Genomic DNA, 27,777 nt, shown 5'->3' with positions numbered 1-27,777 from the left:
ATGCGCACTAAGCTAGTTGCTGCACTGCCTGCACATCCCTTTGTGTTAGCCGTAATTGTCACGCCTTATTTCATTTGTTGTCCCGGCTACCGTGCTACAGTTGTTATATTTCCTGCCTTTTGTTATACACCGTGTCCATTTACTGTGAATGTTTAAAATATGTGAATTATTTCACCTATTTTCAAACATTCACTAGAATGCTCGTTGTAAATATCTTATTACTTCTATAATTATCCAAAGTATTTCACAATCTTCATATCTTACTTCTCTAATTATCCAAAGTACTTTACAATCTTCTCATATTGCCGGCTGTGATGGGAAATCAATTAAAAAAAATCTAGTTTTGCTGCAACCCTAAACCCTAAACAACGCACATGAGCGCACTCGTTTTCAAGCATGTGCCATATTGCAAGATAGGAGTATACGTGACACCAATGTCTATCTGGACCAGATTCTTTGTGTTGCAATAGTTCAACTGAGAGCTGAAAAGGACATGAGCAAAAGCTACTACATACTCCATCTGTTTCACAAAGAATGGCACGCACGCATTTCAAAATTTTGCTTTGACCAATAATTAGATTAATGATTTGAGACTTATGTGTTACAAAAATTATATCATTAGATTCGTATTTTAAAAACCTTTCCAACGATATAAAATTTGTAACATATAATCTACACACAATTGGTCTAATCGTTGATCAAAGTTCGACCTCAAAAAACGTGAGCGCCATTCTTTATGAAATAGAGGAAGCATGACATATCCCTTTGGTCTATCCTTTTTGGACGCCGTGACAAACAAATTAAAGTTTTCACGGCCTTCCTGAGAAACCGAGCATAGGGCCTAGTGCTTGTCAACCACTAGGTAATGTGGCTGCATGATGGAAGCAAATGTGACCGCCTGATACAAGCAGATACACTAGAATGGTGTTGAGTCTGTATAAATCTGTTTTTACTCTCTATTTTTCAGAAAATACATCATTCTTAAGTAAACAGAAACAGAAATCATGCACGGTAGAAAATGGATAGACTTATAATAACTTTGTAAAATTCAACTCTGTGCCGTTAATATATTACAAGTACGCCGAGGACGAAAAAACAACAGAAAATCGAAATTAAAAAAAACGCTGCGTCCTTATTGGGCGGTTGGACCAGATCATAACATGCCCAGTATGGCCGGCCTACCGTAGTAGACGGGTCGGCCTTTTTGACTGTGGCATGCGCCTGACCTGATTAAAGAGGGGATGCATGGACCGATGGGCTCAACATACCTACATGTCCCCGCTTCGGACTGCTTAACGCTCGAGCCTCGCCATTCTCAGAACAGAAAAAAAAAAGAAGCCCACGAGTTTTGATCTAAAAAGAAGCCCACGAGTCTCTCCACAAATACGGCGCCCCGCAAATGCCCCGAACAGTCCGAAGTGAACCAAAGCTCACTGAACGAACACCAGAGCGACAGAACGAGTGCAGCAAGAAGCATGGCTCCGACGCGCGTAGCATCGTTCCTCTTCCTCTTCTTCCTCGTCTCCGGCACGTACACCTCCTCGGTGCACGGCGCCGCGGACGACGACACAGCATCGTTCGTGTACGCGGGGTGCTCGCAGGGGCGGTACGCGGCGGGGACGCAGTACGAGTCCGGGGTGGACTCCGTGCTCACCTCCCTCGCCAACAGCGCCCCCTACGCGCCCTACGCCAACACCACCTCCCCAGCCTCGTCGGCCGTGTCCGCCGTGTCCGGCCTCTACCAGTGCCGCTCCGACCTGGCATCCTCCATCTGCACCAGCTGCGTCCGCTCCGCCATCAACAGGCTCTCCTCCCTCTGCGCCTGGTCGTCCGGCGGCGCCGTGCAGCTGCGCGGCTGCTTCGTGCGCTACGGGAACGACTCCTTCGTCGGCAAGCCCAACACGGCCGTGCTCTTCAAGAAGTGCGGCGGCGGGTCGCCTGACGCCGGCGCCGGCGCCATGGCCATGAGGGACTCGGCGCTCGGCGCGCTCGCCTCCGAGGCGGCGCCTGGGTACCGTGCCGGGGGAGCTGGGGGTGTCCAGGCCATGGCGCAGTGCGTCGGGGACCTTGATGCTAAGGCGTGCTCTGAGTGTGTGTCGGCTGCCGCTGCGCAGCTCAAGGCCGGGTGCGGGAACGCCGGTGCCGGGGAAGTGTACCTGGGGAAATGCTACGCGCGGTTCTGGTCCAACGGCGGAGGATTCGTCAGCTCCGGCGCCGGCAACCGGCGCCTGGCTCTTGCCGTCGCCGTCGCCGGCGGTTTCTTCGCCTCGTCTTTGGCTTACCTTCCAGCTGTACTCATGTAGTAGTTGTCAAAGCTATTTGCAGTATAGAATGGAGATCAAAGCAGTAGCTACATGTATGATGTGTCTTGATCTGGCCACAAGATCACTTCTGTGCTCAAGAAAATGTCGTCTATTCATGTAACTTGCTTACTTAGCTGGGCTTATTCTCTCAAGCGTTGTAACGGTAAATCTGATCAATCGATCTCATGAAGCATGTGACTCATGTTTGTATGTCTCCTCTTCTTCTAGATCATTCCCTGGCAATTTCCACAAGCCGGCCATGGTGACACCATGGATGGTCTGAATTGAACCGACTCTAGTCTCATCATGCATCATGTTCTGCTCCCAAAGTCATGTCACTGCACGTAGAGCTTTAACCCCCCTGTATAAAAAAAAAGGCAGAACTTTAATTTTTGTCTGCCTTTATATATTTGCTCTTGCAACCTTTGACGTGTGGACGCACTTTATTGGCGCCACTAAGTTCAGCTGAAATTCAAGCGGCAGTAGCTGCTTTTGCAGGGTGGCCGGATTCAAATGATTCTGCTTTTGAGTGGATATACAGGAGGGATATCTCTTCTCTTGTATCCACTGTACGACTTCAGTGGTGGATGCGGCTCTTGCTTTCTGCAAGCCTTCAGTAGTAAGCTAGCTCTAAACCCTCTCCTTTCACCATTCTCGAAAAACAAAACCCCTTCTTTCACTGTTTACGAGGCATGCATGCTAGAGTACTTTGGACTAAGTAAGTACGTTAACACTCTCTCTTTGGATCAAGTACTCCTAGTCTATAAGAGAGCTGTGATTCGCTAGCTACCAGGATTGTTAGAAGTTGATCTTACTGAGTTCTCTTGTACTACGTACTCCATCGACCTGTAAGAAAACTTGGTTCTTCTCTGGAATGCTGCATGTGTAATTAACAAAAAAAGCTGATTGTTATGCGCCAGCCGCCGGCCGGCCATTTTGCTATGATTGGATCAACTTGCTCGAAGGCCGCTTTTCTCCTTTTGCATGCCCGTTCCTGTCCTCCTCAATTACTACTACTCTTTATGGGTCAAAAGAAGGAGCACCACCAGCTCCATGCATGCTTCGCCTAGACTAGAAAAACGACGGCACTGAAGTTTCATGGCCCCTCCTGCCCCGGGCCGGCCGTGGTTTTATCGGTAGAGAACCCCGAGAGGGAACGTGTAAGTTGGTAATATAACACGCACCAGTGGAAAGCTTCGTTCATCTGAATGCCCTTTCGGTCTTTTCTTAGAGCAAAGAAATGGCTTTATTGAATTTTTTTTAACAAAAAATGGCTTTATTGATTCATGAAACAAGTAGTACAAAAGAATTGATACACAAACGAACACAAAACAACGAAGATACTCAACAAAACAAAAAACTCTATTATAGTCTTTTGAAGTAAACTTCTCTTGATCTATCCTTCACATCTTGATGAGACGGGATTTTTTACACTCGAGTAGACTGCTCCCGCTATCCAGGCCGTCAGCAAGATTACGCTCGGACGTCCGATTTGGAGACCTGAACATGGCATGAAGTCCTCATAACGGCACCAGACGCCGTTGCCGTTTTGGCCTACGCGTAGGGCACTGTTGTCCGATCTGGATCCAACATTATGAGGAAGGAGAGCGCCATTGTCATCCCCCCGGATAGATCGAAGGAATAGGGAGGAAAGACATCTTCACCTCTCACTACCAACAGAATTCTGCAGATTAGATTTCTACAACCATATTAGGAGATTCGTGTAGCGGGGCCATGCCAAGCCGCCTCCTTCTACAGTCCTCGGGAGAAATCGCAGAGAGAGAGAGAGAGAGAGAGAGAGAGAAAGGGCATGACTCCGTTGCGTGGTGGCCGCCTCATCGTCACGGATAGCCACCGCCGCCATGGCCTCTCTACCGGGCTGAGAATCCACGGGGCCGCCGTGGAGAGAGAAACCGTGTTCTGGACAGAGAATGGAGAGAGAGAGAGAGCACGCCATGGCCTTAGACATATCACATATGGGGTCGCCATATGCCGCAGCCACATGCGCCAACGCCATGGCCGCCATACATGGAGCTGCCATATGGGGGGATCCACTGTACATGGAATCGCCGAGTGGGTAGGATCAGCCGATGGGCTCAGGACATGAGACGGCGACGAGCCGACGACTGGGGTGAGGTACTGAGATATTTAATTCCTTTCGAGGGCTCCTCCATCGCAGTTGTGTCCCCGGGGCAGCAGTCCATTAGCTGTAGCCTGTAGCGCACGTCGCTACAGCTGTGGTAAAGACAAAAGGTACCGGGGAAAGGACTGTACGAATTCGTTCCCCTGCAGTTCACGCTGTTTGCTACCGTTTGTGCACTAACGCCAGATGAACGATGGAAGATAGCGGCAGCAGTGTAGTCGAGAGCAGTCTCAGCTTTCTCCATCCTGATTCATCTCCACGTATTCATCGACAAAATTGCATAATACCATGGTTGCACAAATTAAACTAACCTCAAAGGTCTTGGAAGCTGCATGAGCCGTTTACCTCAAATGGTGAGAACCTACTATCATTGAACACGCCATGGCCGGAGACATACCTTTTGCAAGACAAACCGTCAAATTGCTTCTCCGTCGAAGAATCAGCAAGGAAAAAGATCAATAACATGAAAAGTTGTGTCGTGGGAACCATTGACTCCATGGACATAGGTTGCAACGCCTACATCAGGACGAGGAACCTAAGGAGCCATGAAAACAATCTTCTATTGTAGATGACGTAGTTTCCATCGCTAAGACGCAACCGAGAAACACACAAACCGAACAAGAAAAAGTAGCAAACAAGATGCCAGACGTTGATCCATGATTTCCCTCGTCCCTCGATGCAGCCGTGAGAGACGGGAAAAAACGCCAGAAATCGAATTTTTCTCGAAGACGGCGGAGGCCAGGGCTTTCTCGGTTTGGGAAGATCCCGACGGGCGGTTGCCCTTTCCGTCTTTCGCGTCAAACACGAGGGAACCAAATGGAAGGCTGTATGGGCCACGCTGGCCGCGTTTGCATGGCGGAATAAGAAGCGGGCCTTATCAGAACTGACCAGCCCGGCGTGCCCAAGAGCCCCCAGGAGTCAGGAGTGTGCTATATTGGGCCATTAACGGGCCGGCCTGCCGGCAACCCTCGAACCAGCACCAGCATCGTCCTTTAAGAAAAAAAACACGACCCATGAGAAGGAAGGTTCTAGAAGTATCGAGGAAAACCTGACCGTGTGGTCGCGCCGAGATCCCAAACCTTAACAGCGAAGCAAATCTTTTTTTCTTTCGTTCTCTTTTGCTTCGTGTCCTCCCTCCACGAATCTACGTCCTCGCTTTGACTAGACGACCCCCGCGTGTTCATCAGAGCCGTCCACGAGGATCTCCACGGCCGCACGAAGTTTCTCGTGCCCCTCGAACGTGTCGCCTCCCAAATCTCGCGCACCCTGCCTGCACCGCGTCTACAAGAACCGCTCAGAAACTCTACCCCTATCCATTCCTCGCGGTCTATAGACCCCTTCCACCAAAAAAGACTTCCCCACGCCGATCCACCGCCCTCGTCCTCTCAAATCCATCCCCCAGCCCACACGCTCCTCTGCACACCTCAGAGAAATTTTCCTTTTCCCCAAATCTCCCAAATCCCTCGGCCCCCAGAGATCCCCGGCGATCCTCCGGCAGCGAATCATCATCCATGGCGCTGGAGTGGGTGGTCCTCGGGTACGCCGCGGGCGCGGAGGCGATCATGCTGCTGCTGCTGACGCTGCCGGGTCTCGACGCGCTCCGGCGCGGGATGATCTCCGTGGTGCGGGGCGCGCTCAAGCCCATGATGTCCGTGGTGCCCTTCTGCCTCTTCCTCCTCATGGACATCTACTGGAAGTACGAGACCCGGCCCACATGCGGCGACGAGCACGCCTGCACCCCTTCCGAGCACCTCCGCCACCAGAAGTCCATCATCAAGTCGCAGCGCAACGCGCTCCTCATCGGCGCCGCGCTGCTCCTCTACTGGATCCTCTTCTCCGTCACCTCCCTAGTCGTCCGCCTCGACCAACTCCAGCAGCGCGTCGACAAGCTCAAGAAGCGCGACGACTGATCTCGTCCGGTCCGGTCCGATCTGGTCCGGCGACCCTTGTGGCGTCGTGTTGTCGCTGTTTCTTCTCCTTACGCGGATCTGTCTGTCCCTAGATACATCCTGTGATGCTTGTTGTCAGGTGTTCTTTTTTTTTTTTTAATCTGTGTACCGTGGATGTTTGAGATCGAGATCCGGATTCTCCAGATCTAGTTCGAGTAAACATAGGTCTTTATGTGCTAGTAAAATGATAATGGAACTGCGTTCTTCAAAAATGTCCTGGCAAATGTGACTCCCAGCCATATATTTGGATATCCGGAGTCGTAATTTTACTGTTTTCTCCATGAATAGTGGGTTCGTTGATTTGAGGCAGGATCAATAGAACTCATCAATCTTGTCTTTGCTTGAAATGGTGGCGACGGTAGCCTCGAATTAAATGGAACAGATGAGAGCTATGTTTATTTTATTTTTGAGGGTGTCAATGTCTGTGATTTTGAGGTCTGAAATATGAATTGGTTTTGGTTTATGTTAAGATGGGAGGATACCTGTTATTCTGATATCGGGTAGTCGAAGTGCCATTTCTAAAGGAATACAATGATGTACTCGTCGTTATCAAGAACAGCAAAATCTGATGTTGTTTTTACTGTACTGCTGGTTGGACTCCCAGTGCTTCTAGTATGAGACCGGAAATACGTCAGTAGCTTCAGAAAATTGGTTCCATCTTGTGTTCTTTCAGGCTGATGTAACTATCCTAATACTCATAATGGATTTTGGTTCTTTCTCGTTCCTTGTTCTGCTTCATTAGTTTGTCGTTTGATGTCTGTAGTGTAGTTCTTCACTCACCACTTCTAGGTTCGCAATTCACACTGAATTTGATACGGGCATGCAGCTAGTGATAAGTGGGTTCAGTATATGATTGAATCCGATTGCTGTCATGATAAGTTGAACAACAGCGCTTTTCCCTGATGAGAATTTGATGGACTAGTATTATTCTGTTTGGTCTTAGGTGGCATATCTGAAGTTCTGAACAGTTTATCTTCAGTAAAATTTGTCTGCTTTAAGTTACAAGCATCTTTTTGTATACTATAATAATTCAGCCTCCGGCTTGGCACATTTATCCTTGTTGTGTTACCAGGTTTGTAGAGGCGAGACACCGGCGGGGGCACGGCCGGCGACCCTGAGGGAGGCGGCAATGGGCTTACAGTTACCGGAGCTGGTGAAGGAGATCTCTGATAAGGTTTGCATGTCGTCGATTCGCGCCACCGGCACAGGAGAGAAGGCCGATTGTTCGGATCTACGGCTCTTCTTCTTAGGGAGAGGGTTTTGTTTCGTTTGCTGGTCACAAATCTTGATGGAATCGTCAACTGAACCCAGTGCAAGCTTCAAAGTACTACTACCTTGTCAGAGGTTCAGTTTTGGAGGCGGTCGTGTCAAGACTCAAGAGTCCCTATAAACCTGGCCGCGCGAGACGTGGTCTACAAGTCTATTCCCAATTTCCAAGGCTATGGAAACTATCTTCTAAGCATCCAAAATTCATGTACTAGCAATCATGCTGCATATATACCACCGCGTGAACAAAACAGAGGATTTCAGGGCGTCTGCAAGCTGGCTCTCCCCTCCAAGCAATCGAGAAGATGAACTGTGTTTTGAAGATATCAGGCTCCGCTCTCTTCCGTCTCCTCCTCCACCAAAACCCCCCGCCGCCGCTTCAGACAGCCACCCGGTCCTTCCACCGCAGCTCGCAGATCCCCCCGGCGGAGGTCTCGCGCACCACCGCCACCCCTATCCGAGGGCTCTTCCGCCACCAATGGCCCGCCGTCCTTCGCCTACCACCACGGCCGTTTTCGTCGTCGACCACAACGTACCACCCCTATCCGAGGTGCTCGTCCCGGCCACCGCGGCGTACGCCGTCTACCGCAGTTACCTCCAAACCGTGCCCTACACCCACCAGAGACGCGCCGTCGTCCTGCCACCCCGGTATGAGCGCAAGCTCGGCGAGTACGTGTTCGCCCTCTACAAGAAGCCTCTTCTCGCCGACGGCGACGACAAGATCCTCCCTCCAGACCACGCCGACACCGTCCGCGTCCGCCGCATCGCGGACGAGATCATCGGCGCCGCCCAGCGCGCGCTGATCGCCCCCCGGCGAAACGGGGAGCTCCTGGACGACGAGAGCGGGGTCGCCGAGAGCCGCCGGGCGCCACGGGGCCAGCCGCAGCCGATGGCGAAACACCTCGAAGGGCTCGACGGGGAGGTGATCGTCGTCAGGGATAAACAAATCAATGCAGGCTGCCTCCCCGGCGGCAAGATCTTGGTCAACACTGGGTTCCTCGAGTACATCAAGACAGACGACGAGATCACCGCCGTGCTTGGTCACGAGGTACGTATATAGATTTACTGGAACTCATGTGATTTGGGGGTGGGGTTCCTTCCCTTCCAGCGAATCAATATATCCAAACTGTTCGATCGATCTTCAAATGTTTTTTAGGTGGGGCACATTATCGCGAGGCACACGGCAGAGGATATCAGCAAGGGCTTGTTCTCAGCGCTGGTGCACATTGGCATCCGGCAGGTCTTTGACAACAGACACTTGGTTTGGAAATTGCCGTCGTTGCTCTTCGAGCTGCCCTTCTCAAGGAAGTACGTATTTTTATGAAACTATATACTGACATTTACAACTTTAAATCAGTTTTATTAAATCTATCATGATATATATCTTAATATTATACTTATTTGATATTGTAAACGTTAATACTAGAATTTTCTGGAAAACTTAGTCAAAAGTTAGAATTTTTCATATTTAGGAACGGAGGAAATACGATACAGGGAGGCTTTGCATCATGCGTGTTATAAGTTGCAAATATGCTAATGATCAATGGTAAATTGAGCTGAACTATTACTGAAATTACAAAAGAACGGTAAAAAATCCGTGTTGACCATTCAGATGTGTGATATGTCAGCTAAGTTTACCACCGATCAAATTAGAATCCATCTAGGAAAAATGTCAGCTAAATTTACCACCGATCAAATTAGAATCCATCTACGCCGTGTGTCTCGCTCCCATGCCCATCGGCATGCATCGATCTCAAATGATTTTCTAGGCCCGGAGTTAACTATTACTGGCATTGAAACTGTCGCCCCTTAGCAACGAGTAGCAGTTGCTCTAATATGGTACAGTTCAGTTCAGTGTGTACCCAAAATCCCATCTATGAGCGTCGTTCTTCAGTTAAGCCTTGCATTAGAAGCTATCCTCCTGACTATGTTTCCTGTTTATAGGATGGAGATTGAGGCAGATCACATCGGGATCATGATACTTGCTGCGGCTGGCTTCGATCCACACGCAGCCCTTGAAGTCCACAAGAAGCTAGGAGATCTCGGAGGAGAATCAGAGTTGCAGAATTACCTGTCTACTCATCCTTCGAGCAGGAAAAGAATGCAGAATTTGTCCCAATACAAGCTCATGGAGGAGGCGATGGAATTATACAGAGAAACCAATGCCCGGAAGACAGCCATTGTTTACTCTTGTTTCTAGTCTGTAATGGATACGCATTTTTTGGAGCCTAGTTCATCTAAAAAAATTAATTTCGAGCCTAGACGAGAAAGATGCTCAAGATATATATGTTGGCGTGGATCACCGTGTTAAGTACGAGTACTGCCTTTTGTTATGGGTTTCGACTACTCATGGCTGATTCTGTCATAACTGATTAATCTTCATGGATCTCGCTATCAGAGGGATGTCAAGAGATTCCTGGATGCTTCGGCATGGTTACCGTTCTTTTTCGATTGTGGAGTATATCTTTTGATTACTGATGTGTTTTCTAACTCAATCTGCAGAGCTTTTTATTGACAACTAAACAAAAGCTAACTGAATTGCTCTGCACTTCCCTAATTTATGGACGAATGTGATCACGTTTTGAAGGTTTGATGCGTTGCAAGAACCGGGGAGTTTAGACACATGTTCAGTGTCAATTTTCATGCGCTAGGCAACGCAACCAAAAAACCGATCTTATGAAAATGGCTAAACAATTCACTTATACACTACGACATGTGACGGAGAAGACGAGTCAACACGTGTAAACTCAAAGGTATGAGTCAAGAGGCCAATACGTGGACGGAGGGGGCATGAGCAATTTTAGGATAAATTGCGAAAGCTAGGATTCAAACTCGAGACCTAAACCTCTGATACCATGTCAAGCTTCAGGCGTTAGGTAACGCAACCAAAATATCGATTTTATGAAAAAGGCTAGGCAATTCACTTATACACTATGATATTCAGAACTAGCAGTGTACAAGACAAATTGAATCGTGATTTAAATATGCAGTCCTATAAAATTAGGACTAAATTGACACCCTAGAACTCTAGTTCTTTCTCGTTCCTTGTTTTGCTTCATCATTTTTGTTAGTGTAGTTCTCTGCCAGTTTCATGATACGGGCATGCAGCTATTTCTTCATATATTCACATGACTGTTGCAAATAAGCTTGGGGGGAGACTTCGAGAAGATCATGTAGCTGTTTAAGAACCAGGGTGGAAAGACTTGAGAAGTTGAGTAGAGTGTATTTGAGACTGGGCTCGATGTGGTGTGCCGATTATCCTATCCATCAAGCTGAAGCATGTGTCCGTTTGTACTAGGTGAACTTGCTTCTCTTCTTCTAATTGAAAAGGCAGTTCAACTGTCAGTTCTGTTAAAAAGAAACATATCGTGTCCGGTGCCCGGTAGTAGTAAATCATCTCTGAAGTGCTTTATCTCGAGTAAAATTTGGGTGCCTCAAAGCTGCTGTTGATGATATGCATGCTGAGAAAGCGCCGGGTCCAGACGGTTTTATTGGGGCCTTCTTTTCTGCTTGTTGGGGAATCATTAAGGTGGATCTGATTGAGGCTTTTAATCAGTTGCATGCCTTGAGGGGAGCTCACTGGGATCTTCTTAATTCAGCCAATTTGGTGTTGCTGCCAAAGAAGGAGGGCGCTTCTTGTGCTTCAGATTTCAGGCCGGTCAGTCTAATGCATAGCGCCGCAAAGATTTTGTGCAAAATGCTTGCCATGAGGCTTGCACCAGAGATGAAGTTTCTTGTTTCCCAGAGCCAAAGTGCATTTATAAAAGGGCGTAGCATCCAGGACAACTTCCTCTTCGTGCAAAATGCAGTGCAAGATTCTTTCAGGAAGAAGTGTCTGCTGGTGTTTTTGAAGCTTGATATTGCTAAAGCTTTTGATTCTGTCCAGTGGGGATTTTTATTAGACCTTATGAAGTGGATGGGTTTTGGCCAGCGCTGGCGGAATTTAATTGCGATTTCTCTGGCTTCTTCCACTTCTAGAGTTTTGCTTAATGGAATTCCAGGGACCGCGTTTGCGCACAGGAGAGGGCTGCGGCAGGGGGATCCCCTGTCCCCGTTGCTCTTCATTCTAGATATGGACCCGTTGCAAAAGCTTTTGGAGAAGGCGACTGTTGATGGCGTTCTTTCTCCTCTCCGTCATGTGGCGGCGCGCATGAGAGTAAGCCTCTATGCTGATGATGCTGCACTTTTTGTCAACCCTGTGCGAGATGATTTTATTGCCATTCGAGAAATCCTGAAATGTTTTGGAGATGCTTCGGGGCTGCGGGTCAGCTTGAGCAAGTGCTCGGCTACGCCAACCAGATGTCAGGACATTGATTTAAATCATACTCTGGAACCTTTTGGAGGTGAGATGGGGACACTGCCTTGTAAGTATGTTGGGTTGCCGCTAAATGTCAGGAACCAAGGCGAGTGGAGATTCAGCCGCTGCCGGATATGATGGCCGGGAAGTTGCAGAATTGGAAGGGCAAGTTGCTCTCGAAGTCAGGTCGCCTAGTGCTTGTCAACTCGGTTCTGACCTCCTCCACTACTTTTTTTCCTCTCGATGTTTCCGACAAGCTCTTGGGCAATTAAGCGAATGGATAAATTAAGAAGAAACTTTTTGTGGAGTGGGGAAGATGTGGCTGCTAGAGGAAAATGTTAGGTTGCCTGGAAGAAGGTTTGTGCACCTAAAAAGTTCGGTGGGCTCAGAATCAAAGATTTGGCCGCTTTCTCTCCGGCCTTGAGATTAAGATGGATTTGGCTTCAGTGGCAGCCTGAAGAGAGGCCGTGGAAGGGATCCATTTTACCGTGCAACGAGGAGGACCATGCTCTTTTTTCTGCTTGCACTGATGTTGAAGTGGGAAATGGAATGATGATCTCCTTTTGGTCTGATAGATGGATTGATGGCATGGCGCCATGTTCAATTGCTCCGGACCTTTTCCCTTTGGCGCGCAGGAAGAAAGCTTCTCTTCGTTCGGCGATGCAAGATGGCCGATGGATGAAGGGGTTACAGCGGCTTAGCTCGACCGAACAACTCGTTCAGTTCCTGAATATGTGGCAGTCGGTCCAGAATGTTGTTTTCTCGGAAGATCCTGATTCGGTGAGATGGAAGTTCAATGCTAATGGTCGCTATTCCGCTAGTTCTGCTTACGAGTGCCAATTCCTGGGTCGTATCCGCAAGCCGTTGTTGTTGAAGGCTTGGATTTTAAGGTGGAAGGCAAGGTAAAATTCTTCTTGTGGCTGCTTCTTCAAAACCAGCTTTGGACGGCGGCCAGATTGCACGCAAGAGGATTGCTGCATAATGATAGCTGCTGTTTTTGTGATCAAGTGCTGGAATGTGCAAATCACCTCTTCCTGCGTTGCCCTTTTGCAAAGGAAGTTTGGAATAGTCTAAGGCATCGTCTCCCGGTCGGAATGCATCAGGTGTTGTCTGCCTCCTCGGTTGCTTGCTGGTTCAAGCGACCGTGTTTCGGTTCATCGAATCCAGAAAGGAAAGGAGCCATAGCGCTAGGAGCTTATGTGATGTGGAACTTATGGAAGAAGCGTGACCGCAGAGTTTTTGAGGGCAAAGATGTTAATGTCACGCAGCTCAAAGAGTTGATCGAGGAAAATGTTGAGCTTCTCTGTTTTGCGAGTAATCGGTAGTCATGTTGTTGTATAGCCGAGCTGTGTTGTTGACAGCATCGGGTTTCTTTTTTTTTTTTTGTGTTTTTTTGGGTGCCCTGGCACCTTCCTTGTCACTTCTTGTATCGGACTGGTTTCTTCTTCTTCTACTACTATAATGAATCGGCAGAGCACCTGCCTTAGTCCGTCAAAAAAAAAAGTTAACCGCCGCAGACGTGCTCCGCAAGTCTATGTGTCCGGGCTCAACGCGGCCATGCGAACTTAATTACCAGAGGATCTATTAATTAAGGCCGTGTGCCCACGCAAGCAATCATCAATCAATCAAGGAATCTAAAACAAGATGAAGTGTATTTTGAAGAGAACAGCTGGCTCCGCCCTCCGTCTCCTCCCCCCGCCGCCGCCGCCGCTACAGGCAGCCACACGGCCCTTCCACCGCGGCGGCTCGCAGGCACCCCCGGCGGAGCTCTCGTTCCTCAGGCGCTGCTCCTCCTTCCACACCTCCGCGCGGCGGCGGCCCGAGCCGGAGCTGATCCACTTCGCCCGACGCCGCCGCGGGGAAGGCGAAGGCGAAGGCGGCGGCCGGATCCCGTGGTACCTCAGCTGGGAGAAGCTCTTGACCCGGGCGCTCGCCCCGGCCGCCGCGGCGTGCGCCCTGTACCGCCTGAGCCTCCAGACCGTGCCCTACACCCACCGGAGGCGCGCCGTCGTCCTGCCTGCCCGGTACGAGCGCAAGCTGGGCGAGCGCAGATTCCAAGCCCTCAAGGAGAAGGCCGCCGCCGCCGGCAAGCTCCTCCCGCCGGACCACGGCGACGCCGTCCGCGCCCGCCGCGTCGCGGAGGAGATCGTCGCCGCCGCCCGCCGCACGCTGATCGGCCGCCGGGGGAACGAAGACCTCCTCCTCCTCCTGGACGACGACGCTGAGAGCCGGGACGAACCGCGGGGAGCGCCTGAGCCGGAGCCGATGACGAAGCACCTCGTAGGGCTCGACTGGGAGGTGATCGTCGTCGAGGACGACGAGGCCAGCGCGTCCTGCCTCCCCGGCGGCAAGATCGTGGTCAACACTGGGTTCCTCCGCCGTTTCCAGACAGACGCCGAGATCGCCGTCGTGCTTGGCCGCGAGGTTGGTCACATTGTCGCGAGGCACGCGGCAGAGGGGTTCAGCAAGGCCCTGTGGTCAGAGCTGCTGAGCATCTGCCTCTGGGGGGTCTTTGATTGCAGAGACTTTGTGGCTAGGACATTGCCGTTGCTGCTCGTCAAGCGGCACTTCTCAAGAAAGTACGTATTATTATTCCCTTCTGCATTGCAAATATGTTAAGAGTTGACTGTTGAGTGTAGCCAGAATTAATACCATGTAGTGTAGTACGAGAGTTCTTCTTCTTCAGTTAAGCCTTGCATTAGAAGCTCTCCTCCTGACCATGCTAATTTGTTCCCGTTTACAGGATGGAGATTGAGGCAGATCACATTGGGATCATGCTACTTGCTGCGGCTGGCTTCGATCCACACGTAGCCCTCGAAGTCCACAAGAAGCTGAGAGATCTCGGAGGAGAATCAGAGTTGCGGAATTACCTGTCTACTCACCCTTCGAGGAGGAAAAGAGTGCAGAATTTGTCCCAACACAAGCTCATGGAGGAGGCGATGGAATTATACAGAGAAACCAATGCCCGGAAGACAGCCAATGTTTACTCTTGTTTCTAGATTTTCAAATTCTTTTGTTCTGGGTACTCATTTTTGGAGCCTAGACGAGAAACATGCTAAGATATATATGTTGACGTGGATCATCGTGTCAACAAGTACCTTTGATATGTGTTTTGACTATTAGTCGACTACTCATGGCTGATTCTGTTAACTGATTAATCTTTCTGGGTCTCGCTTTCAGAAGGATGTTAAGAGACTCCAGGATGCTTCGGCATGGTTGCCGCTCTTTTCCGATTGTATATCTTTTGATTACTAGTGTGTTTTCTAACTCAAATCTGCAGAGCTTTGTATTGAAAACTAAAAGAAAGCTAACTGAATTGCTTTGCACTTCCCTAATTTATGGACGAAAGAGGTTTGATGCGTTGCCAAGAAGAACTGCGGATTTCATAGACATGTTCAGAACAAGTTATTGAAGTGCGGTGTTCTGTTTGGTAGCATCTCTGAACTGCTTATCTTGAGTAAATTTTGCGTGCTTCAAGTTAACAAGCTGCCAGGAACCGCACAGGAGTTCCGGAGCGTCGTCCTCGCCGTGAGGCATCGGCCGCGTTTTGAGCTGAAACTAGCTAGGCTAATAAATAAATCTTCTTATTCTTCTTGGCCACGAGGTACTATTCGTTGTGTGATTTCTGGGGTCAATCAATCCAAGCTGAAAACGTTCTCCCGGTTACAATCCAGTACAGTACATGGCTGTCCCGAATCCCGATCGTAATCCACACGGAATCGCAACTGGAAACGGAAACGGGAACAGAAACAGATTCAAAGCAGATCGTCGCCAAAGCACGTAAACGAGGCACCGGCCGCGGCCGGAGCCCGTAGAACCGATCTCAAAAAACACCCAAATCAATCTCCGTCTCCGGATCGACAGAAGAACATGATGAACTACCTCAAGAACTTGCGCCCGGCAATGTCCAGGCTAGCCCGATCCTACTCCAACAAGCCAACCCGCCGCCGCCCTGCCCCTAATTCTAACCCGCCGCCGCCGGCGGCCTCTCGATCGGCACTAGTCGTTCGCAAGCCTGCCCCTACCCCTAACCCGCCGCCGCCGATCTCTCGATCGGCACTAGTCTTGTACAAGCCTGCCATTACGGACGCCCTGGCCCGACACTACAACAACACGAAGCAAGCGTGGGAGGAGCTGCCCCGTCTCCAGAGATCCCGGACGCTCATCTGGTTGGGCTTCACCACGAGTGCCATGGCCGCCGCCTGCTGCTACGGCACCCTCGAGACCGTGCCCTACTCCAACCGCACCCACTTCATCGTGCTCACCCCCGGCGGCGAGCGCCGGGCCGGCGAGTTCCAGTTCGCGCGCATGAAGGAGTTGATGGACGAGGAAGGGAAGGCGATCCTCCCGGAGTCCCACCCGGACAGCGTCCGCGTCACACGCCTCGCCATGGAGATCGTCCGCGCCGCGCACAAGGGCTTCGACGCCGGACCGGAGAAATCGCCGTACGGGGTAGTCGAGGACTCTTTGGAGGCTGCCGCACAGAGAGACAATGATGACAGGTTGGTTAAAGCCGGGAGCAAGAAGAAGAGGAAGAAGAAGAAGGAGCCGCAGACGAAGCACCTGGATGGGCTCAACTGGGAGGTGGTCCTCGTCGAGGACAAGAATGTCAACGCGTGCTGCTTGCCCGGGGGCAAGATTATGGTCAACACTGGCTTCCTTCGACATTTCAAAACCGATGCTGAGCTCGCCACTGTGCTTGGGCACGAGGTATGTATATATACTCAGAGAATTGTATTGGTGGATTCCATCTCCGAGGTTACTTGTTAATATTGCATGCCTCTCTTTCTGATTTCTCTAGGTTGGGCACATCATCGCAAGGCATGCGGCAGAGCAGATCACCAAGAACATGTGGATATTCATCCTGGAGCTTTTCCTCCTCATTTTCTGCGACGACGACGAAAACAATCCTAAAAATATCGCGACGCTTACGGAGTTAATCCTCAAAAAGCCCTTCTCACGCAAGTACGTAGTATCGGGCCCGGCATGTTTTTCACCTTGTTCATATATGGGTGATTTAGACGACTCTGCATTGATGCATCAGGAATTTACGGTTCATATAATGTTTTACCATGTAGGATGGAGTTAGAGGCGGATCACATTGGAGTCCTATTATTGGCTGCGGCTGGTTATGACCCGCGTGACGCCCCTGCATTCTATGAGAAGCTAGGAAAGACCGGAGGGGGAAAAGACTGGGCAGATTTCCTATCAACTCATCCTTCGAGCAAAAAAAGGGCACAGAATTTGTCGCAAGACAAAGTCATGGATAAGGCCATGGAGTTGTACAGAGAAGTTGTTGCTGGCAGAGAGAGCAAAGGTTTCTTCTTTGTGTTTCGTTAAGCCAACAAATAGTCTTATCTCTATTAGGGTGTGTGTTCTTCCATGGGAGCGTCAGTGCGGCCGTCTGGGTGCGCCGGAGGAACGCCGTGAGGACCTCGAAGCTCGTCAATTTCTTCTTCTTTTTGTTCTTTGTTCTTGTCTTGGTCTAGATTATAACTATTCGAGTTTATTCCATCAGACATGCTTCCATTTTTTTTCCCAAGCCGCATCACGTGATTAGAGGATGGCTTCCATTTTATCGAGAAATGTGATCCGAAAATGTATAGTATTTGCAATTTATAGAGGAACAGAAACTGTGTTGTATAAATTTATGCGTATTTTCTGTTCTCAAGAGAAGAACAGCAATGGTTCTTCATATTTTGACGATAAAGATTTTGTAGAGAAAAATACGAATGGTTCTTGAGATAACACACAAGCTGATCTTGACAGAAGAACACATGTGGTTCTTCATATTTTGAAAAAAAAATACAGTACAATGATTTCTCCGAGAAATTTTGTTGCAAAAATTTGTACATATTTTGATGAAAAATATCCAATGTGGATATGTTTTGACAAAAGAGTGTTTGTTGAGAGAAAATCTTTTTTTTTTGAAAAGACTATGAGGGAGACCCATACAACAAAATCCTGAGCATCAGGATTTGAACCAAGATGAGTGCAGCCATGCACCCACACAACTCCACCACCACACCAAGAAGTGTTTCGTACTTTAGTGAGAGAATATCGAGCACATGTATGAGAAAATGCATGTAAAAATTTGTAATTGTGAGAAAAGGCAAAAAATGCAATAATGTTCAGAAATTTCTAATGCATGAGAAAAGTCACATGATTAACAAATATAAGAAATTTCCAACGAATGAGAGAAAGTCGGATAACTAAATCTACAAGAGATTTAGGGTATATAGAAAAAAACAAACATGACAGGACTAATCAAATAGAAGAAAAAAGAAAAGACGAGGGTGTAATAATTTATAACAATATAGCACCATTAATCAACGAAGGGTATAGGGATAGCATAGGCAGCCCCGTAACATATGGGTACGTGGGACGAGGTTTCCGCCGCAAGTAAGACTCGCCGCCACGCACCAGCTGCATGATCTTCCAATTAAAAGATCCCATCAATCTCTGCCCGCCGCCCTAACCCGCCGAACTCTTAATCTGCGGCGTTGTTGCACTCATCTACCCGATCAGCAACAATCCTCCATCGCCACAACCACAATCCTGCCGCCATCGGTAGCAATCATCTTGCAAGGAACAAAGATTTCTCATCCAACAAAGCACCCTTTATCAGAAAAAGAAAAGTCCTAGCTAGCAAGGAACCTAGATTGTTTCAATTTCAGCGATATTTATTTCTAGCATGTGCATGTCCATGTTTGTTACAATTGTAAGTCTGAGATGTTCTACGGATGGTATTGGCTTGTCAGTAAAGCCCTCGTAGCTTTCTCTAACTTAGCTTGTACGTAGCTTTCTCTAACTTACAAAAGCATTTAACGTGAAGTTATTTTCTTAATGTTAAAGTATGTATTCATATAGGATCAATTGAGCTAGAGGCAGATCACATCGGACTCCTACTACTGGCTGCTTCTGGTTACGATCCGTGCAATGCCCCTGCGGTCTATGAGAAGCTAGGAAAGATCGCAGGTGACCGAAAAAAGTTAGATTTCCTATCAACTCAGCCTTCGAGCAAGAAAAGATCACAGATTTTATCACAAGCCAAGGTCATGGATGAGGCAAAGGAGGTATACAAAAAAAAAATGGAAGGCAGAGAGAGGAAAGGTTTTTTCTTTGTGTTTCATTAAGCCGATACATAACCCATCTCTATTAGGGCTTATATTCCTCATGGGAGCGCCAGCGCAGCCATCCGGGCGCGCCGCGAGGACCTCAAAGCTCACCAATTTCTTCTTCATTTTGTTCTCTGTTTAGATCCAAATTCTTCTTTTTGTTCTCTGTTCTTTTTTTTTGGTCTATATGCCAGCTATTCGAGTTTATTCCATCAGACCTTCTTCCATTTTTTTTCCAAGCCCAAAGCATCAGGTGATTAGAAGATGACCTCTATTTTAATTGAGTGATATGTATCCGAAAATGTACAGTATTTGCCATGTATAAAGGAGTAGAAACTTTGTTGTGTAAATTTATGCGTATTATTTTCTCTTGTTGAGAGAAGAACACAAACGGTTCTTCATATTTTGATGATAAAATAAAACACGGATGGTTCTTGAGATGACACAGATGCTTCTATTCTAGAGAGATGAACGCACATGGTTATTCGTATTTTGAATTAAAAAAACCAGTGATTTCTCAGAGAAATTTTGTTGTATAAATTTATACATATTTTGATGATACAAAATCCAAGATGGATGATCTGATTCAATAAAAGAAGGGTGTTTCTTGGTAGAAGAACACATATGAGAAAATGTATGTGAAAGAAAAAGCAAAAATGCGATGTTCAGAACATTTTTGAATTAAAAGAAGTTTCCAATGCATGAGAGAAAAGTCACATGATTAACAGACAAATGTGAGAAAATTTCCATTCCAGTGTATGAGAGAAAGTTGAATAACTAAATGTACAATAGATTTAGGGTATGGCTGAAAAACAACTAGGACTAATCAGGGAGAAAAAAGAGAGAGGGAAAGGTGCGGGTCTAAATTGCAACAATATAGTATCGCCAATCTTGATGGGAAGGGTACACGTATCTATCTATCTATCTATCTATCTATCTATCTATCTATCCATCTGTCTAGTCTAGCCAAATAATAAAGGGAGGAACGTTTCCTTCGTCGTCGTCCGTCGGGCAGTTTTGCAATTTAGCTCTTCAGGTTTTATTAGTTCAACCCCTAGTACATCTGGCGAGAAGTAACAGAACCCGGTTTCGTCTCTTTCCTTCGTTCGTCAGGCATCCAGAAAACGAGCGTCTTCTCTCGACCTCCGCAGTCCCTCTACCACCCCGCAGCCGGCCTGGCCGTCGCATCTTCGCCGCCCCGACCTCTGTCGTCCGCCCCGATTTCTACAGTCCACCCTGGCCGCCCCTCCACAGCCCACCGCCATCCCTCTGCCGCCGGAGGATCCTGGACTCGACGGAGGAGGTGGGGAAGCGCGGAGGATCGGAGCTAGCCCTTCCCGACGGCAGGATTCACCGCCTGCCGATCCTGATCTCTCACTCCGCCGACGTCTCCGTCCAGTTCTCCACTGGCGGCGTCGAGCTCTTCCTCCTACACCCTGACGAAAGCTGCTCCCTGCAGAGCCCTTCCTCCTCTCCGGCCTCAGACCGTCTCGTGTTGTACGATTTGAGGCACATTCCACATCTTTGGATTTCTGCAGGCCCTGAAAATCTTGGCACTTGTACTGCCGGTTTACATTCTCGCAGGCTCACCAGGCCTTTTCTACTCTGACCCCGTGGATTCAGAAGCACTTGCTGTCAGAGATGGGATCTTTTTTTGCAGATGTTGGTGAGATAGATGCATGATTCTTCAGAGTATCATACAGCACAACTTGGTCAACCTGTTGAACAGTCGAGTCAATCACCGTCAGGTATCACTCCAATTAGAGGAGAGATTCAAGAGCTTTGTAGGATTTTACTTCCTCTCATGTTGTCTATGTAAGCTCAATGCTATGTGAAAGGGAAACGTTCCCCCTGCATGGGTTTTGATGAATGATGACAACATGGTTGAGAAACTAATGAGTTACACTGAGTGTTTCAGATTTTAGTTCCTCAGAAGAATTGGTTTAACCAGCATCGATGACCCCTAAAAATTGAAGTACAGGTACTGGCGTGAAGTATGAAGAACTCAGTGAAGAACGGTGAAGAACGTGAAGCATAGCTTTCTTCATAGATCTTTCCGTAGCTTTTTCTTTCACTTGAGTATAGGAACGCCGTACTATTAAGGGGGATTTGAAGTGTGGAGCTGGTTTAGGTGAAACCTTATTCTTCATGTTCAGCTTAGGCGTAAACCATTTTCTGTGTGTATTTTTCGTCAGAGTGAAGAATGAAGCATTTCAGGCTTCACAGAAACTTCCGCGTGAAGTCTTCACTCTGAGTTCAAATGTGTTTGAAAATCTGTCGCTTTCGTGCTTGACCACCTAATCTAACTGTTGTGAGACAAAGTGATAAAGTGTGAGCTGGAGGCTCAAAGTTCCCTTTATCCAACGTGTCACAATGGCTAGATCAGCCGTGGCCAAGGCTATATAAGACGACCCACCCCGAAGGAATTCGGTGGTGATCCCGAGTGAGTTGTTTTGAAGAATACCTGATAAAACCCTTAGAGCTGAACTGAGCCTGAAGAATGGGATCCCCTCTATAGCCGACCACTTGAAGCTTGTTACTCTTGGTGATTGGCATCACCTAGACGGCTAGGAGTCAGTGTTGAAGAGCAATCAAAGATTGTGATTTGCCGTCAACCTGTCTGTGAAGGTCCGGAGATCACCTCAAGATCTACCACGAGTAACTGGGCGAGACTTCGGTTTTAGCTCAGGAGGATTGGGTGGACTTGTGTGTCCGTGAGTCTTGTGTGACTCAGCCCCCTCAACGGAGACGTAGGATTATGCCAACAATCTGAACTTCGGAAACAAATCCCTGTGTCTTCAGTCTTGGTGATTTCGTTCCTCAACTTTTACTCTGTGAAGTACTATTGTTTCTGTGTTCTGTCTTCATTGCTGCTGCTAAACCTGTTCATCTTTCTTCTTTCCGCTGCAACTCTAAAATTGTTGAAGTACTGTGACTGTCTTCAGTCTTCAGTCTTCATTTTGAAAAAAGAATTAAAACTGGTCATATTCACCCCCCCCCCTTTGTGACATACTCGATCTTTCACTATGTCATGTAAACTTCTTCGGCTAGAAGAGTGTGTATGGCTGGACCAAGCTCAAGTGCCAGTGCTGCAATATGTTTGTCCCTAGCTACTTGATCAATGAATGAGAAGCGCTTTTTCCTTAAATTGGTTGTGCGAGTTGGTTATGACTTATGAAACTGTGCAGTATTTTACAGAGGACATGGTCACAATTTGTTTGTTCGTTCTTTAGTTTTTGAAGGTTCTTAGTTTCCTAACCTGCACTTCTTGGGTGAATGGATTAGTGCAGATGCTGCATGAAGTCGCAGTTCTTTTCCTCTTCTGAAATGGATGTTGTCGAATTTTAACTACATGGCATGTTTGCTGCTGATGTATAATTCAGTTAGAAAAGTTTTGAACAAGGACGAGATCACTGAATAATTTGTCTCCTGGAAGCGGATGGGAGAAGTAGGAACACAATGAATAACAGGGAATTATCCCTTAACTGTTTGAAGCGCTGTGGTAGAACCCCTATGCCACTCTGTTATGAGAGAAAATACAGCTTGAGAGTCATGCTTCTGATCACTATGTCCTCACTTCTCAAGTAGGGACAAATCACATATGCATCTCATGTCTTTGTTCATCTGTATTCTGTCCGTTTTTTCTCTTATGCTTGCTTGCCCCGATCTCACTCTTGCTGCTGGGGTTTTCGCGATCAAAGCTGTCTATGTTGGTCCCTGAAGTCCACAGATCTTTCGTCCATCTGAAGAAGAGAAATGAGTTGAGAGATCAATTCTTAATGTTTTAGGAATTAGGATGTAGCATGCGGGTTCGATCAGAGTGTTGTAACGCAGAAAATCGAGCCGTGGCAACGCACGGGCATTTTACTATAGCTTCATATGGGAGGTGGGACCAGCGAGGTTTCCGCCGCAAGTAAGACTCGCCGCCACGCATTATATAGCGGAATGCATCTCTAGCTCCATCCATCGATCTCTCGCTCCAAATTAAAGATCCCATCATTCTCCGGCCAGCCGGAGAAGATGAACTACCTCACGAATCTGCGCCCCTCGCTGTCCAGGCTACTCCGATCCTCCTCCTCCAACAACAAGCCGGCGCCGCGCCGAATTCTCAATCTGCGGCCTTCTTGCACTCATCTACCCGCCGGGCAACATTAATCCTCCAACGCCACAACCACAATAATCCTGCCGCCCAGGGGCGGAGGTAGGAAAAAATCATAGGGAGGGCCGACTAAAGAAGACAAAACTCTATATTCAAAATTTTGTCAAAAAATAAAACTGCTAGTAGTTAAAAATAATTTCATTGATTCTTCTGCCATAGATAACATATTGTTTATAACAAAATGACATGCAACCGTTGATATCGCATAAAAGAAAAATCTAGGAAAGGACAATAGAAGATAGGAAACTAACATGTTTCAGACTTTCATCTAAACAACACTCGACGTGGTGCTCAATCGAACTCATCTATAATTGTATCCGTCGATATCCCAATTGCAATCTCCTTCTCAATATAAGTTACCAAGCAATCCCTTAGAAATCCATCTTCCATTTTCCTCCGAAGCCTTGTCTTCACAAGTTTCATTGCTGAAAATGCACGTTCCGTCGTCGCTGTTGAAACCGGTAAAGTAAGAACAAGCCGAATCAACATGTTCATGAAAAAACAGTTAGCGGTTTTACCAACAATTATTTAAAGCAACTAATACAACAGCGAAGAATGTTATATACCTGTCGATCAAGTGATATTCATCTGCTTTCCCAGTTGCTGCAAGTTGTTGACAAAGTTCTGATATGGTTGTTAAATTCTGAAACTTGGGGCTTGTGGGTATGACACTCTCATAATGCCATAACTGATATCTCAGAATGTTTCTTTCTTGTTCTTCAAAATCAGCAGGAGAGAACTTTGTAGCTAGAGAACATATACTATCAATACTAAATGAACTGAATGAATTTTTTGGGTCCAAGGAAGTGCATAGAATGAGAAGCTCCGTCGCTTGTTCGTTGAATCTGCAATTCTACTCTTGTGCTTGCTGATCAACAGCAACCATGAAAATATCATAGCGATAATGATGCTCAACTGTAGATTCATCCCGGGCATGCGAGTTAATGAAATCCACATATAACTCACTGAAATCAGGAGTTGTAACTCCATGCTTCCCACAAAACAAAATCACATCAGCTTTTAGCTTATTCCAACCATTATCTCTTAGCTCCTGAATCAACATTTTTGTAGTCTTAACATCATCCATGGCATCAATATCTTGAGATTTTTGTTGCAACTTTTTGCACAGCAAGTCTGTAATTCCCATAGTTCTTTCATGACGTGTAGAATAAATATGAAATCAAAAGACATCATCAACTTAACAGAACCAAAAGCCTTTGCTCGTGCTGAAGGTGAAGTTCCTGAACCTTTAGCAGTAGCAATACTTTTAAGTACCAAAAATGTGGATTTATATAATTTCAAAATGCTGCAAACGGAAGCATAGTGAGAACTCCACCTAGTGTCACAAGGCCGTTGTAAAGTTCCAAATTGATTAGCCCCCGTACCAGTTTCAAGCTCACTTAGCTCAATTAGATGCTCCATTTCAGCAACTTGATTAGCATGCAGCTCATCATTTCTCTACTGGAAGACACAACCGTATTGACAACAAGAGCAAGATGGTCAAAAAAGTTGTGAACATCAGCTACTTCTTTAGATGTAGCAACAAGAGCTAGTTGTAACTGATGAGCAAAACAATGAACATAATATGCATAAGGTCACTCTTCCATGAATTTGGCTTGTAGTCCATTCCACTCTCCACGCATGTTACTGACACCATCATATCCTTGTCCACGAATATTTTTCACATCTAATTGATGTTGAACCAAAACAGAACACAACTCTTGTTTTAGAGTAGCTGAACATGTATCTGGAACATGAACAATATCAAGAAAACGTTCATGGGTGAAGCCAGATTTATCAACGAAACGAATAACCACGGCCATTTGCTCTCTTTTAGACTCATCCCTCGACTCATCAACCAACAAGCAGAACTTAACGTGACCAATTTCTTTACGAATTTCACTTTGCACATTACAAGCAATGATATGCAAAATCTCTTTCTGAATTGTAGGTGAGGTATACTTAGCATTCTGTGGAGCATTACCCAATACAACTGCACCAATTTCCTCATCGTAAGAAGCTAACAGCTTCACCATTTCAAGGAAATTACCTTGATTTTTTGAACCAGCACTTTCATCATGTCCTCGGAAGGGGCATGCTTGGAATGCTAACCACCGTAGTGCATCGATTGTTACTCTAAGCCGAAGCCTGTTCCTCTTGATATCCTCCGCTGTTAGCTTCACCACTAACTGTTCCAAATGACATGGCTTATTCTTCAGACTATCATAACACTTGACATCATAATTGTGAACAGATTTGTTATCCTTTCCCATGTGAGTTAAGAACGCACATTTTTTCCCATCATTAACTCTCTTCCACTTATTGAATCCTTATACTGTGAACACATCAGACCCTCTCTTTCCAATAGGCTTCTTGTAAAATAGAAAGCATGGAAAACAATAGACTGCATTTTTCTCTAGTGAATATTCTAACCAAGGAAAGGTCTTGAACCAATGATACTGAAACCTGCGTGGATGGAGTACTGAATCATCGAGAGGGTACACATCCATGTGAAATTGATATGGCCCATGCTTCATATATGCTTTACGAGCTTGTTCTTGATCATTAGGAGGATATTTTGAAATTTGACACCGTAGACCTGGTTCCCTTTCTACTACCAAAACAGCAGAATCATCATTCCCTCTCCCTCTCTGAACCTCAGGTGGTGCTGCTGCCGGTGGTGTACTTGGAGTTGGAATTTCTTCTACTGGTTCTTGCTCTTGTTCATCACAACTGACGCCTTGTTCATCCACCAATTCAGGGCCAACAACCGAATTATGTTGTTCCGAAGCTTCGGCTCTTACTCTCTTCCCAAAATAAGAATGCATTGTTACAGGCTTTGTTTTATTTTGTACCATGATGAACTGATGATCACTTGATCAGGAGATCCTAGAAAGACTGAACAGAGAAAGAGTCAAGAGATGAGTCTAAACGAGAAAGAGGGATTCAGATAAAAAATTAACGATCCTAAAATTAGATACGAGGAATAGGCAGAGGGATTTCAGATCAAACATATATACCTAACTACCTGAGAGAATCGCCTCGTCTTTTATCCTCGAACCCTTGATTCCTTGCAGACTGCAGTTGCCGAATTGCAGTGCTTTGAAGGAGACCATCACGAGGGGAAATTCGGGGGAGAAAGCAGCTAGAAGAGCAGGCGGCAGCAAGGAAAATTGGGGGCTGGCGCGAGCAGTGGCGATGGGCAATGGCGGCAGGCTCCCCTGTTGGCCCCTACTGCTCGTATAGTCGTATTGGGATTTTGGGAATAGAAGAAGATGAGAATAGGAGAGGACGCACTCCGGAGAAGACGTGGAGAAGTGGAGAACTAATCGAGGATTTTCTTTGGCTGAATCTTTGTTGCCTCTTGCCTGTGCTGTGCAGTTGTGTTGAGAGGGGCCACACACAGGCCAGATCGATGGAATTTAAGGAGTTGGGAAAGAATCGTTCCTAGGTCCGATGAAATGTTTTTTGATAGCCTGGGCCGTGGCCCCTGCTGCCCCCCCCCCCCCCCCCCCGCTATCTCTGCCACTGCTGCCACCATCGGTAGCAATCATCTTGCAAGGCGGCACTACTACTGTAACTCGACCAAGCGCGGGGCGAGAAGAAGCTCAACATACTCCTCAAGTTAAATAAGTTGGTCTTTACCGTGTCCTCCTGCGGCGCGTTGTACTACTAAGTTGTCAACGGCAGCTTCGAGACCGTGCCCTTCAGCAACCGCACCCACTTGATCGTCGTCCGGCCCGACGATCTTCGCCTCCATGAAGAAGGCCAAGGAGGAACAAGGGAAGCTCATCCTCCCGGAGTCTCACCCCGACAGCGTCCGCGTCAACCGCCTCACCATGGAGATCGTCTGCACCGCGCACAGAGGCTTCGCCGACAACGACTCTAATTTGGACGCCGCCACCTACCAGGGAGAGAAGAAGCAGAGGACGGAGCACCTGGATGGGCTGGAGTGGGAGGTGATCCTTGTCCAGGATGAGAGTGTCAACGCGTGCTGCTTGCCCGGTGGCAGGATCATGGTCTACACTGGCTTCCTCGACCACTTCAACACCGATGCTGAGCTCGCCACCATGCTTGCCCACCAGGTATATTATACATGCATGCTCCTACTCGCCAACCAATGTCTCAATTATATTTTGAAAAGGGAGCTGATAATTAACTGGCTTCATTATTTGTATAGTATTGTCTTGATTTTTTTAAGGGAACATCTTGAATTTTTTGGATGGTTTATCATACATCGGTGGATTCCAACTCTATCTGATGTTAAATTTTTTTCTCTAGGTTGGGCACGTCATTGCAAGGCATACGTTGGAGACGCTCACCAATTTGTTGTATATTTTCATCGTGATGCTTGACTTCCCGATTTTATTCGGCGACAGCAAGAGCAAGCGTGAAGCTGTTGAGAGTGTGATGGAATTACGCCTCCGTTTGCCCTTCTCATGAGAGTACGTATCTGGTGATCCTGCATTTCTCACATTGCTCATGGTGGTTTAGATGACGCACTCTGCACTGATGCATTAAGAATTTACGTGCGTACATATA

At 47.2% G+C, this 27,777-nt stretch overlaps 6 protein-coding genes and 1 non-coding gene across 8 annotated transcripts; all 7 read left to right on the top strand.

The window, feature by feature from the left end:
• Positions 1-1,334: 1,334 nt before the first annotated feature.
• On the top strand, positions 1,335-2,519 carry LOC100833096 (cysteine-rich repeat secretory protein 12-like). Its single transcript, XM_003573084.4, has one exon. It carries the CDS (start codon positions 1,476-1,478, stop codon positions 2,301-2,303), a length of 828 nt encoding a protein of 275 aa, XP_003573132.1. The 5' UTR covers positions 1,335-1,475; the 3' UTR covers positions 2,304-2,519.
• Positions 2,520-5,782: 3,263 nt separating this feature from the next.
• On the top strand, positions 5,783-6,680 carry LOC100846819. The gene has a single exon (XM_003570646.4). It carries the CDS (start codon positions 5,958-5,960, stop codon positions 6,354-6,356), a length of 399 nt encoding a protein of 132 aa, XP_003570694.1. The 5' UTR covers positions 5,783-5,957; the 3' UTR covers positions 6,357-6,680.
• Positions 6,681-7,003: 323 nt separating this feature from the next.
• Positions 7,004-10,085, top strand: LOC100832785 (mitochondrial metalloendopeptidase OMA1). 2 transcript variants are annotated; one of them, XM_010238609.3, is made up of 3 exons: positions 7,004-8,709; positions 8,818-8,969; positions 9,606-10,085. In XM_010238609.3, the coding sequence occupies exons 1-3, from the start codon at positions 7,882-7,884 to the stop codon at positions 9,859-9,861; spliced, it is 1,236 nt and encodes a 411-aa protein (XP_010236911.1). In that variant the 5' UTR covers positions 7,004-7,881; the 3' UTR covers positions 9,862-10,085. The 2 variants fall into 2 exon arrangements, with proteins under 2 accessions (XP_010236911.1, XP_024318189.1); XM_024462421.1 differs by lacking the exon at positions 8,818-8,969 and having other exon boundaries at positions 9,606-9,725.
• A 478-nt stretch (positions 10,086-10,563) lies between these two features.
• Positions 10,564-10,754, top strand: MIR5065 (microRNA MIR5065). The gene has a single exon (NR_126849.1). It is a non-coding gene; the product is annotated as a microRNA MIR5065 (primary transcript).
• A 2,811-nt stretch (positions 10,755-13,565) lies between these two features.
• Positions 13,566-15,149, top strand: LOC100832472 (mitochondrial metalloendopeptidase OMA1). Its single transcript, XM_003573082.4, has 2 exons — positions 13,566-14,537; positions 14,702-15,149. The coding sequence occupies exons 1-2, from the start codon at positions 13,603-13,605 to the stop codon at positions 14,955-14,957; spliced, it is 1,191 nt and encodes a 396-aa protein (XP_003573130.3). The 5' UTR covers positions 13,566-13,602; the 3' UTR covers positions 14,958-15,149.
• Positions 15,150-16,149: 1,000 nt separating this feature from the next.
• Positions 16,150-17,298, top strand: LOC100832162 (mitochondrial metalloendopeptidase OMA1). The gene is made up of 3 exons (XM_003573081.1): positions 16,150-16,668; positions 16,760-16,923; positions 17,037-17,298. The coding sequence occupies exons 1-3, from the start codon at positions 16,150-16,152 to the stop codon at positions 17,296-17,298; spliced, it is 945 nt and encodes a 314-aa protein (XP_003573129.1).
• A 9,695-nt stretch (positions 17,299-26,993) lies between these two features.
• On the top strand, positions 26,994-27,678 carry LOC104584325 (mitochondrial metalloendopeptidase OMA1). The gene is made up of 2 exons (XM_014900595.1): positions 26,994-27,320; positions 27,517-27,678. Exons 1-2 carry the CDS (start codon positions 26,994-26,996, stop codon positions 27,676-27,678), a joined length of 489 nt encoding a protein of 162 aa, XP_014756081.1.
• The last annotated feature ends 99 nt before the right edge of the window (positions 27,679-27,777 follow it).

This window comes from Brachypodium distachyon, chromosome 3 (assembly GCF_000005505.3).
Source record: "Brachypodium distachyon strain Bd21 chromosome 3, Brachypodium_distachyon_v3.0, whole genome shotgun sequence".
NCBI classification, from domain to species: domain Eukaryota; kingdom Viridiplantae; phylum Streptophyta; class Magnoliopsida; order Poales; family Poaceae; genus Brachypodium; species Brachypodium distachyon.
This window is presented reverse-complemented; position numbering and strand designations above follow the sequence as displayed.

Excerpts from the sequence above, each read along its gene's own strand:
- LOC100833096 (XM_003573084.4), top strand. The coding sequence starts at position 1,476 with ATGGCTCCGACGCGCGTAGCATCGTTCCTCTTCCTCTTCTTCCTCGTC.
- LOC100832472 (XM_003573082.4), top strand. The coding sequence starts at position 13,603 with ATGAAGTGTATTTTGAAGAGAACAGCTGGCTCCGCCCTCCGTCTCCTC. Across the intron at positions 14,538-14,701 it reads AAGCGGCACTTCTCAAGAAA|GATGGAGATTGAGGCAGATC; the intron begins GTACGTATTATT and ends TCCCGTTTACAG.
- LOC100846819 (XM_003570646.4), top strand. The coding sequence starts at position 5,958 with ATGGCGCTGGAGTGGGTGGTCCTCGGGTACGCCGCGGGCGCGGAGGCG.
- LOC100832785 (XM_010238609.3), top strand. The coding sequence starts at position 7,882 with ATGCTGCATATATACCACCGCGTGAACAAAACAGAGGATTTCAGGGCG. Across the intron at positions 8,710-8,817 it reads CCGCCGTGCTTGGTCACGAG|GTGGGGCACATTATCGCGAG; the intron begins GTACGTATATAG and ends AATGTTTTTTAG. Across the intron at positions 8,970-9,605 it reads GAGCTGCCCTTCTCAAGGAA|GATGGAGATTGAGGCAGATC; the intron begins GTACGTATTTTT and ends TCCTGTTTATAG.
- LOC100832162 (XM_003573081.1), top strand. The coding sequence starts at position 16,150 with ATGGCCGCCGCCTGCTGCTACGGCACCCTCGAGACCGTGCCCTACTCC. Across the intron at positions 16,669-16,759 it reads CCACTGTGCTTGGGCACGAG|GTTGGGCACATCATCGCAAG; the intron begins GTATGTATATAT and ends TGATTTCTCTAG. Across the intron at positions 16,924-17,036 it reads AAAAAGCCCTTCTCACGCAA|GATGGAGTTAGAGGCGGATC; the intron begins GTACGTAGTATC and ends TTTACCATGTAG.
- LOC104584325 (XM_014900595.1), top strand. The coding sequence starts at position 26,994 with ATGAAGAAGGCCAAGGAGGAACAAGGGAAGCTCATCCTCCCGGAGTCT. Across the intron at positions 27,321-27,516 it reads CCACCATGCTTGCCCACCAG|GTTGGGCACGTCATTGCAAG; the intron begins GTATATTATACA and ends TTTTTTCTCTAG.